At 40.1% G+C, this 13,055-nt stretch overlaps 1 protein-coding gene across 1 annotated transcript; it reads left to right on the forward strand.

The window, feature by feature from the left end:
• Positions 1–2,326: 2,326 nt before the first annotated feature.
• Positions 2,327–6,106, forward strand: LOC110534540 (claudin-1). The gene is made up of 4 exons (XM_021619544.3): positions 2,327–3,567; positions 3,946–4,110; positions 4,368–4,458; positions 5,094–6,106. Exons 1-4 carry the CDS (start codon positions 3,348–3,350, stop codon positions 5,269–5,271), a joined length of 654 nt encoding a protein of 217 aa, XP_021475219.3. The 5' UTR covers positions 2,327–3,347; the 3' UTR covers positions 5,272–6,106.
• Positions 6,107–13,055: the final 6,949 nt, after the last annotated feature.

Consider the following 13,055-nt stretch of genomic DNA (forward strand, 5'->3'; position numbering starts at 1 on the left):
TAATATAGTCCACCACTACAAAACGGCACAGACAAAAATCCCAAAACTACGCTCTCGAATACTCAGAAACTCGTGCAAACGCACGGAGGAACAAACACAGTTCTGACACTTTACATACACGTGCGTAATAGCGAAAAAACATCAAATACAATCGAGCGCAATACACACAAATCTAATCCTGCACGAATTACGGCAGGTAACAGGTGCCCTATATACCCACAGAAATCAAAGCAATTGAAAACCAGGTGTGAAAAGGAACACAGACAAAACAACCAGAAAAAGAAAAAGGGATCGGTAGCGGCTAGTAGACCGGCGACGCCGAGCGCCGCCCGAACAGGGAGAGGAGTTACCTTCTGTAGAAGTCGTGACATCCAGCATAGCCAAAGACACGACAGTGCTTAGGGTCGTTGTCCTGTTGTTAGGTGAACGTTTGCTCCAGTCTGAGGTCCTGAGCACTCTGGAGCAGGTTTCCATCAAGGATCTCTCTGCACTTTGCTCTGTTCACCTTTCCCTTGATCCTGACTAGTCACCCAGTCCCTGCCACTGAAAAACATCCCCCAGCATAATTCTGCCACCACCATTCTTCACCGTAGGGATGGTGCCAGGTTTCCTCCAGACGTGACGCTTGGCATTCAGGCCAAGGAGTTCAGTTTTGGTTTCACCCGACCAGAGAATCGTGTTTCTCATGCTCTGAGAGTCTTTAGGCGCTTTTTTGGCAAACTCCATGCGGACTGTCAGGTGCCTTTTACTGAGGAGTGACTTTCGTCTCGTCACTCTGCCATAAAGGACTGATTGGTGGAGTGCTGACGAGTTGGTTGTCCTTCTGGAAGGTTCTCCCATCTCCACAGAGGAACTCTATCAGAGTGACCATCGGGTTCTTGGTCACCTCCCTGACCAAGGCCATTCTCCTCCGATTGCTCAGTTTGGCCGGAAGGCCAGCTCTAGGAAGAGTTTTGGTGGTTCCAAACTTCTTCTAATTTAAGAATGATGGAAAGCACTGTGTTCTTTGGGACCTTCAATGCTGCAGACATTTTAGTTCCCTTCCCCAGATCTGTGCCTTGACACAATCCTGTCTAGGAGCTCCATGGACAAATCCTCCGACCTCATGGCTTGGTTTTTGCTCTGACGTGCACTGTCAACTGTGGGACCTTATATACACAGGTTTGTGCCTTTCCAAATCATGTCCAATCAATTGAATTTACCACAGTTGTAGAAACATCTCAAGGATGATCAATGGATGCACCTGGGTGCACCTGAGCTCAATTTTGTGTCCCATAGCAAAGGGTCTGAATACTTATGTAAATAAGGTATTTATGTTTTATGTTTTTTATTCATTTGCAAAAAATTCTAAAAACCTGTTTTCACTTTGTCATTATGGGGTATTGTGTGTAGATTTGTACATTTTCGAATAAGGCTGTAACGTAACAAAATGTGGAAAAAGTCAAGGTGTCTGAATACTTTCCGAATGCACTGTATGTAAATGTGATGTTTCAGGTTTTATATATATATATATATAACATTTTGCAAAAGTTCATTACAAAAGGTTTTTGCTATGTCATTATGGGGTATTGTGTGTAGATTGATGAGGGTGGGGAGACGATTTAATACATTTTAGAATAAGGCTGTAACGTAACAAAATATGGAAAAAGTCAAGGGGTCTGAATACTTTCTGAATGCATTGTATGTAAACATAAACTGTGTTTAGTATGTGTTTGTGAAACATTTAAATACAGTAAACATGGCTAACGTAAACTCACTTAAACTCATACGTCGCCTGGGTCTGTGCAATTGCCCTTATCTTAGCGCCCCCAAAACGTCATACTTCCAGATCAACTGTAATGTCAATACCATTGTAAAGCACAATTTCTCCCCTTTCCAACAGAATCAATTACATGACCTGAACGCTGCCCATTTCTGCATAATTCAAGAAGGCAATGAGCCCCGTCGGGTCTTTTTAAAAATCGCGGGTGGGGAAGCGAAACTATTGCGTGATAGTGAGAAGGAGAGATGTTGTGTGGGAAAATAGCTTTTTTCACTCGGTCTGTCCAACATCATCTTATCGCCTCTAAAATGTAAATAAAACACTATAAATGGTTTATATATTGTGTCATTACATACCTATTTGAAGGTTTGTGTCGTATTTGAATAACGGTGCTAAAGTGATCTTAGAAGTAAACAGTGGCTTTGAGAATGATAATCACATGTAATGATGACGAAAAAAATTACTAGGTATCCCCCCTTACCCCTGTCACTGTCCATTTCTTGTTTTTAAAGGATGATAGAAGTGCTACACCTGGTGGAGAGAGATTGTAAGACAGAAATAGTTGCTTTATGCATGCTGTACGTTACGACATGACACGTCAAGATGTAACGGAGGGTCAGTTTTTTCAACTTTTCTCCAATACTATAGAGCCATTACCATGTCGATCAACGCTTTAACAGAAACCTAGTTCACACCCAGATTTTGACGTCAACACAGTTGCTACAGTCCCATTAGTTTTCTTTGTAGCCTCGTTTGAATGTTGCGGTTGCGCACATTTGTATGGAATGGGGTGAGTTTACGTTAGTTTTAAATACAAATTGCATACAAAACCTGACAATCCTGAAAATGTAAGCCCATTACATAGGCCTAAAATCAACTGCATTGGTTGGATTTAAAACTGGTTTGGATTTTGTGTCAAACTGGGGAAAAATCACCAAGGGTTTGATTTTCATATGGGTTGGAAAAAAGGAATGATAAGCAAACTCATTTAACAGCTCATACATATACATACATATAAATTATGTGGAAGGCCATCTAATGTGAATATATTGTAATGAAATTAATAAAACACAATTATCACAAGTAGGATGTGAGTGACTATAGCAGATTAATACACATCACAGCTTTAGTTTTGTGCCGTAGAATAAATTTGTCTCAGTTGATTTTCACGTAGTTCTTTAAAACATAATTAAACAGGGCATGAATGATAGAGGAAAAGACTATCACACCCATTATGAGAAAGTGCTGAGCTTTTCATAGTAATCGATCTATGTATAACCACTAGTATGCGCTCGAGAATTGTCCCGCAGACGGTTTAAATAGCCAAGAGTGGATGCACTACTCACTGAACACAGGCGCAACGCTGAGAGTACGAGATAACGGTCCACAACGCGGCAGGAATTAGACTTTAACGGAGTTCGGTTTGCTTCAATAGATTTAACAGACATTGCGAATCAAGGACATTTCAACAATTTAAAGATTAGATTTTCCACTGTTCATGTCTTTTGTCTTTTTTCATCAACTCCCATTTTAGTAGCCTTTATTATCAAACATCATCTCTACCATACCATATCATCGGAATACCATGACGAGCTCTGCGGTTCAACTTCCCGGTTATGCTCTTGCTTTGATCGGTCTTGTTGGCTCAGTGATTGCCACCACTATGGTGGAGTGGAAAAGGCACTCTTACACAGAGAGCACGGTAACATCAAAGGAAACGTACCTGGGCTTATGGATGTCATGCACCGTCGACGCCACAAGACACACGATGTGCGTCAATTACAAGTCACTCTTTCACCTGCCAGGTAAGTTTTCCTTAGTGTCTGCCATCATCACCCACTATTCGATCACTAGTGGTCACTCACCTTCAGAGCAGGCACAATATAGCTGAATATAATGGTAGGCTACTTGTTGATGTCCGATTACAATGAAAATATACAAATAAGCCTAATAATACACAATACATGTTGATAATTGAAACAGATGACTACAACCATTTATTATTACAAATCATACTTGTTCACACACTGTTCCAGTGTCTATGTTCTTTCTCTCAGTAAGTTTCACAATGACTTGTGATTTTGATATGGATGTGTTCAATGTAGCCATATTCAATCTTAGTGTATGTCCGACTGAGTGTTGAGAGTATGCGTTGGCCTTTGACATTTGCCCTGTGCGTATAGCGGAGATTCTGACCACCCGAGTGGTGATGATCCTCAGTGTCCTGTTGTCAGCCATTGGGGTGATGGTAGCCACGCTGGGGATGAGATGCACTCGGTGCCTGGAGGAGGATGAAAAGCAGAAGGATAGAGTAGCCATTGTTGGAGGATTCCTCTTCATCATTGCAGGTACAGTCGGCTACATTATCATATCAGTAATGAAAGTTGTTTTTTATTGATTTAGCTCTGAACAGTAAATGCTACATTGTGAAATGCCAAAAATGGTCCCATCTGATACTACATAACATAGCGTACAGCTCTGTACCATAGCCCAAAATGCTGCTTTTACCACTGAAAATGCTGATAGTTTTAACTCTAGGTTGAGTGAGAGAAGCTGATATGAAATAGTGTGTAATAAGATGTTCTAATATTGCTCTTCTCTGTAGGTGTTCTGGCCATATCTGTAACCTCCTGGTTTGCCAACGCCATCATCCGGTCCTTTGTATTCTCAGACTCACCTACTTCCTTACATAACAGGTACTGTCGAGTAGCACGGTAGCAGAATCATCCACAACTCTGTGTGTTAAGAATTGTAATAGTCTTTAGGCTGAGCCTTATGAATGCACTACCTTTGACCAAGGACCCATAGGGTGGATCTAGTCAAAAGAAGGGGACAAAATAGGGAATAGGGTGCAATTTGTTGTACAAGCTAAGAAACTACACCTGGCTGTAGTGCAATTTATATAAAATTGTTATTTACATTTTGAAGTTTATTTTTAGTTTATTTAAGTTTAAGTTTAGTTTATTTAAGCAATAAGGGACGAGGGGGTCTAGTCTATGTCCAATATACCACGGCTAAGGGCTGTTCTTAGGCACGACGCAACGCATTGTGGAGTGTCTAGATACAGCCCTTAGCCGTGGTATATTGGCTATATACCACAACCCCCCGAGGAGCCTTACTGCTATTATAAACTGGTTACCACCGTAATTAGAACAGTAAAAATACATTTGTCAGACCCGTGGTATATGGTCTGATATACCACGGCTGTCAGTCAATCAGAATTCAGGGCTCGAACCACCCAGTTTATCATCTGTGTTTTGCAGCTGATGTGGACTACATTCTGTGGTGTTGACGGGGTGTGTTATTTTGTGTTTCTTTTTTAAACCGATAGGTTTGAGTTTGGCAACGCTGTGCTGGTGAGCTGGGGTGCAGGTATCTGCTCTGTGGTGGGCGGATTTCTCCTGGGCTGCAGGTATCTGTGGAGTTGTCCCCAGGGCTCACGCTCAGTCTCATCCTTCACCCAACCCAAAGTCATTCCTGGCACCAGGCCTGGCACCCACTATGTTTAATGGGCCACACTATGCCTAGAGGACGCCCTAAGAAGCTCAATTCGTTGAGGCTTAAACCAGAGAGCCTACTACTCACACTGAAGGACTACAGTAGAGCAGAATATGTGAAGTTACTCAAGTACTCTACTGTGTGTGACTCGCCTACATTATGATTGTGAGAGTTCATTTGGGAGGTCTGTGTGCTCCATGAAAGTATTTTTCTAATGAATTGTGTTTGGATGTGTGAAGACGGTTGGCTGTGGTCATGATGTGCAACACCTGCCATATCTCTGTTTTCAACCTCATGTCAAGTGCCTCCACTAAAGGAATTTTCAAATATCGCCAATGTAGCTACCATTTCATTATATACCATCACCAATGTACAGTGCTGCAGAGTAGTAATCCTATGACTCTCAAAATGTACAGATGGGAATAAGCAGGAAATCTGGAATCCCCTAACAAGGGCTTCTGGGCAAGCTAGGAATTCTGGTAATGTTACTGGAACTGTGCAACTCTACTGCAGAGTAAGCTTCCATAAATATCAGCTTGATTGAACTGTGTCTGATTGTGTTCTGTTGTGGCCAACAGATTAGAATATACCTTCCATTTAAATGATTTTCACTTTTCACCAAGGGAATGTATGGTTCACCTATGGCACAGATTGCACATGACAAGAAACTTTATTTCTTCAAATTTCTTCAAATTTGTACATTTGAAACGTGCACTTTAGAGTCTACTGTACTGCAATATTCCCTTAATTTAGTACTTGATCATGTGCTATATATGGTAAACTTGTCATAAATCTGCTGTTATTATTGTCAAGATGAATTTGCATAAAGATACTTCATTAGATAAAGATACTACTGAATGTGTGTTGTGTTTTACAGCCTTCAAATTATGTACTTTTTACAGTTTCTCTTGCTTTTCTTCTATTTGACTCTTTCAGGTTTCTATAACCTACTACCATACCCCGTTCAAAGACACTTATAACCTACTACCATACCCCGTTCAAAGACACTTATAATCTACTACCATACCCCATTCAAAGACACTTATAATCTACTACCATACCCCATTCAAAGACACTTATAATCTACTACCATACCCCGTTCAAAGGCACTTATAACCTACTACCATAGCCTGTTCAAAGGCACTTATAACCTACTACCATACCCCGTTCAAAGGCACTTATAACCTACTACCATACCCCGTTCAAAGGCACTTATAACCTACTACCATAGCCTGTTCAAAGGCACTTATAACCTACTACCATACCCCATTCAAAGGCACTTATAACCTACTACCATACCCCATTCAAAGGCACTTATAACCTACTACCATACCCCGTTCAAAGGCACTTATAACCTACTACCATACCCCGTTCAAAGACACTTATAACCTACCATAGCCTGTTCAAAGACACTTATAATCTACTACCATAGCCTGTTCAAAGACACTTATAACCTACTACCATACCCCATTCAAAGACACTTATAACCTACTACCATAGCCTGTTCAAAGACACTTATAACCTACTACCATAGCCTGTTCAAAGACACTTATAACCTACTACCATAGCCTGTTCAAAGACACTTATAACCTACTACCATAGCCTGTTCAAAGACACTTATAATCTACTACCATAGCCTGTTCAAAGACACTTATAATCTACTACCATAGCCTGTTCAAAGACACTTATAACCTACTACCATACCCCATTCAAAGACACTTATAATCTACTACCATAGCCTGTTCAAAGGCACTTATAACCTACTACCATAGCCTGTTCAAAGACACTTATAACCTACTACCATACCCCGTTCAAAGACACTTATAACCTACTACCATACCCCGTTCAAAGACACTTATAATCTACTACCATACCCCGTTCAAAGACACTTATAATCTACTACCATACCCCGTTCAAAGGCACTTATAATCTACTACCATAGCCTGTTCAAAGACACTTATAACCTACTACCATACCCCGTTCAAAGACACTTATAATCTACTACCATACCCCGTTCAAAGACACTTATAACCTACTACCATACCCCGTTCAAAGGCACTTATAACCTACTACCATAGCCTGTTCAAAGACACTTATAACCTACTACCATACCCCGTTCAAAGGCACTTATAACCTACTACCATACCCCGTTCAAAGGCACTTATAACCTACTACCATAGCCTGTTCAAAGACACTTATAACCTACTACCATACCCCGTTCAAAGACACTTATAATCTACTACCATACCCCGTTCAAAGGCACTTATAACCTACTACCATACCCCGTTCAAAGTCACTTATAATCTACTACCATACCCCGTTCAAAGACACTTATAACCTACTACCATACCCCGTTCAAAGACACTTATAACCTACTACCATAGCCCGTTCAAAGACACTTATAACCTACTACCATACCCCGTTCAAAGACACTTATAACCTACTACCATACCCCATTCAAAGGCACTTATAACCTACTACCATACCCCGTTCAAAGGCACTTATAACCTACTACCATACCCCGTTCAAAGACACTTATAATCTACTACCATACCCCGTTCAAAGACACTTATAATCTACTACCATACCCCGTTCAAAGGCACTTATAACCTACTACCATAGCCTGTTCAAAGACACTTATAATCTACTACCATACCCCGTTCAAAGACACTTATAATCTACTACCATACCCCATTCAAAGACACTTATAATCTACTACCATACCCCGTTCAAAGACACTTATAACCTACTACCATACCCCGTTCAAAGACACTTATAATCTACTACCATACCCCATTCAAAGACACTTATAATCTACTACCATACCCCGTTCAAAGACACTTATAATCTACTACCATACCCCGTTCAAAGACACTTATAACCTACTACCATACCCCGTTCAAAGACACTTATAATCTACTACCATAGCCTGTTCAAAGGCACTTATAACCTACTACCATACCCCGTTCAAAGACACTTATAATCTACTACCATACCCCGTTCAAAGACACTTATAATCTACTACCATACCCCATTCAAAGACACTTATAACCTACTACCATAGCCTGTTCAAAGATACTTATAATCTACTACCATACCCCGTTCAAAGACACTTATAACCTACTACCATACCCCGTTCAAAGACACTTATAATCTACTACCATACCCCATTCAAAGACACTTATAATCTACTACCATACCCCGTTCAAAGACACTTATAATCTACTACCATACCCCGTTCAAAGACACTTATAACCTACTACCATACCCCGTTCAAAGACACTTATAATCTACTACCATAGCCTGTTCAAAGGCACTTATAACCTACTACCATACCCCGTTCAAAGACACTTATAATCTACTACCATACCCCGTTCAAAGACACTTATAATCTACTACCATACCCCGTTCAAAGGCACTTATAACCTACTACCATACCCCATTCAAAGACACTTATAATCTACTACCATAGCCTGTTCAAAGGCACTTATAACCTACTACCATAGCCTGTTCAAAGACACTTATAATCTACTACCATACCCCGTTCAAAGGCACTTATAACCTACTACCATACCCCATTCAAAGACACTTATAATCTACTACCATAGCCTGTTCAAAGGCACTTATAACCTACTACCATAGCCTGTTCAAAGACACTTATAATCTACTACCATACCCCGTTCAAAGGCACTTATAACCTACTACCATACCCCATTCAAAGACACTTATAATCTACTACCATAGCCTGTTCAAAGGCACTTATAACCTACTACCATAGCCTGTTCAAAGACACTTATAATCTACTACCATACCCCGTTCAAAGACACTTATAATCTACTACCATACCCCATTCAAAGACACTTATAACCTACTACCATACCCCATTCAAAGACACTTATAACCTACTACCATACCCCGTTCAAAGACACTTATAACCTACTACCATACCCCGTTCAAAGACACTTATAATCTACTACCATACCCCATTCAAAGGCACTTATAACCTACTACCATAGCCTGTTCAAAGACACTTATAACCTACTACCATACCCCATTCAAAGACACTTATAATCTACTACCATAGCCTGTTCAAAGGCACTTATAACCTACTACCATAGCCTGTTCAAAGGCACTTATAACCTACTACCATAGCCTGTTCAAAGACACTTATAATCTACTACCATACCCCGTTCAAAGGCACTTATAACCTACTACCATACCCCATTCAAAGACACTTATAATCTACTACCATAGCCTGTTCAAAGGCACTTATAACCTACTACCATAGCCTGTTCAAAGACACTTATAATCTACTACCATACCCCGTTCAAAGGCACTTATAACCTACTACCATACCCCATTCAAAGACACTTATAATCTACTACCATAGCCTGTTCAAAGGCACTTATAACCTACTACCATAGCCTGTTCAAAGACACTTATAATCTACTACCATACCCCGTTCAAAGACACTTATAATCTACTACCATACCCCATTCAAAGACACTTATAACCTACTACCATACCCCATTCAAAGACACTTATAACCTACTACCATACCCCGTTCAAAGACACTTATAACCTACTACCATACCCCGTTCAAAGACACTTATAATCTACTACCATACCCCATTCAAAGGCACTTATAACCTACTACCATAGCCTGTTCAAAGACACTTATAACCTACTACCATACCCCATTCAAAGACACTTATAATCTACTACCATAGCCTGTTCAAAGGCACTTATAACCTACTACCATAGCCTGTTCAAAGACACTTATAACCTACTACCATACCCCGTTCAAAGGCACTTATAATCTACTACCATACCCCATTCAAAGACACTTATAATCTACTACCATACCCCATTCAAAGGCACTTATAACCTACTACCATACCCCGTTCAAAGACACTTATAACCTACTACCATACCCCATTCAAAGACACTTATAATCTACTACCATAGCCTGTTCAAAGGCACTTATAACCTACTACCATAGCCTGTTCAAAGACACTTATAACCTACTACCATACCCCGTTCAAAGACACTTCAATATTGGTATTGCCCATTCACCCTCTGAATGGCACACATACACTATCCATGTCTCAATTGTCTCAAGGCTTTAAAATCCTTATTTAATCTGTCTCCTACCCTATAATCTACTACCATAGCCTGTTCAAAGGCACTTATAACCTACTACCATACCCCGTTCAAAGACACTTATAATCTACTACCATACCCCGTTCAAAGACACTTATAATCTACTACCATACCCCATTCAAAGACACTTATAACCTACTACCATAGCCTGTTCAAAGATACTTATAATCTACTACCATACCCCGTTCAAAGACACTTATAACCTACTACCATACCCCGTTCAAAGACACTTATAATCTACTACCATACCCCATTCAAAGACACTTATAATCTACTACCATACCCCGTTCAAAGACACTTATAATCTACTACCATACCCCGTTCAAAGACACTTATAACCTACTACCATACCCCGTTCAAAGACACTTATATTCTACTACCATAGCCTGTTCAAAGGCACTTATAACCTACTACCATACCCCGTTCAAAGACACTTATAATCTACTACCATACCCCGTTCAAAGACACTTATAATCTACTACCATACCCCGTTCAAAGGCACTTATAACCTACTACCATACCCCATTCAAAGACACTTATAATCTACTACCATAGCCTGTTCAAAGGCACTTATAACCTACTACCATAGCCTGTTCAAAGACACTTATAATCTACTACCATATCCCGTTCAAAGGCACTTATAACCTACTACCATACCCCATTCAAAGACACTTATAATCTACTACCATAGCCTGTTCAAAGGCACTTATAACCTACTACCATAGCCTGTTCAAAGACACTTATAATCTACTACCATACCCCGTTCAAAGGCACTTATAACCTACTACCATACCCCATTCAAAGACACTTATAATCTACTACCATAGCCTGTTCAAAGGCACTTATAACCTACTACCATAGCCTGTTCAAAGACACTTATAATCTACTACCATACCCCGTTCAAAGACACTTATAATCTACTACCATACCCCATTCAAAGACACTTATAACCTACTACCATACCCCATTCAAAGACACTTATAACCTACTACCATACCCCGTTCAAAGACACTTATAACCTACTACCATACCCCGTTCAAAGACACTTATAATCTACTACCATACCCCATTCAAAGGCACTTATAACCTACTACCATAGCCTGTTCAAAGACACTTATAACCTACTACCATACCCCATTCAAAGACACTTATAATCTACTACCATAGCCTGTTCAAAGGCACTTATAACCTACTACCATAGCCTGTTCAAAGACACTTATAACCTACTACCATACCCCGTTCAAAGGCACTTATAATCTACTACCATACCCCATTCAAAGACACTTATAATCTACTACCATACCCCATTCAAAGGCACTTATAACCTACTACCATACCCCGTTCAAAGACACTTATAACCTACTACCATACCCCATTCAAAGACACTTATAATCTACTACCATAGCCCGTTCAAAGGCACTTATAACCTACTACCATACCCCATTCAAAGACACTTATAATCTACTACCATACCCCATTCAAAGGCACTTATAACCTACTACCATACCCCGTTCAAAGACACTTATAACCTACTACCATACCCCATTCAAAGACACTTATAATCTACTACCATAGCCTGTTCAAAGGCACTTATAACCTACTACCATAGCCTGTTCAAAGACACTTATAACCTACTACCATACCCCGTTCAAAGGCACTTATAACCTACTACCATACCCCGTTCAAAGACACTTATAATCTACTACCATACCCCATTCAAAGACACTTATAACCTACTACCATACCCCATTCAAAGACACTTATAACCTACTACCATACCCCGTTCAAAGACACTTATAATCTACTACCATAGCCTGTTCAAAGACACTTATAACCTACTACCATACCCCGTTCAAAGACACTTATAACCTACTACCATACCCCGTTCAAAGACACTTCAATATTGGTATTGCCCATTCACCCTCTGAATGGCACACATACACTATCCATGTCTCAATTGTCTCAAGGCTTTAAAATCCTTATTTAATCTGTCTCCTACCCTTCACCTACACTGATTGAAGTGGATTTAACAGGTGCCATCAATAAGGGCTCATAGCTTTCACCTGGTCAGGCTATGTCATGGAAAGAGCATGTGGTCCAAATATTTTGTCCACTCAGTGTATAATAATCAGTTGTAAATTAAAACATAATACTGTACTTGCATCAGCATCAAATGCTTTTGCAAATCATCAAATGTCTGCATTTCTCTCTCTCCATGACCAGGGTTAGCTATTGGAAATCCCATACACATGTAACAGGCGAGAACTGAAACGATCCGCACTTGGCGTCCATTTTAGTGCAGAGTCTATTTAAGGCCGCTTCAATAAAACACTCAGAAACACTACTGATTCCTGGTCCTTTCAGTGAACAACCTGTCAGTTGTTTGTCATGTGACAGTAGGCCCATGTTTCTCATGCCATTTGAAACAATGTGTATTGAAACCAAATCACACTAAGCCAGTTCTTTTCACACACACATCACACAATGATAAGATCATTATTTCATGTAATTTGCTGGAGACTAACTAGGGGTTAAACTGCTCTTGTATGGTAAAATGCACCAATAGACATTACCTTATTTCTATGTTGTCTGTGGGTGTATTCTTTCCATAAACTGAAAGAGTGGATGGTTC

The sequence above is a fragment of the Oncorhynchus mykiss genome, chromosome 1 (assembly GCF_057628025.1).
Source record: "Oncorhynchus mykiss isolate SJ-2025 chromosome 1, ASM5762802v1, whole genome shotgun sequence".
NCBI classification, from domain to species: domain Eukaryota; kingdom Metazoa; phylum Chordata; class Actinopteri; order Salmoniformes; family Salmonidae; genus Oncorhynchus; species Oncorhynchus mykiss.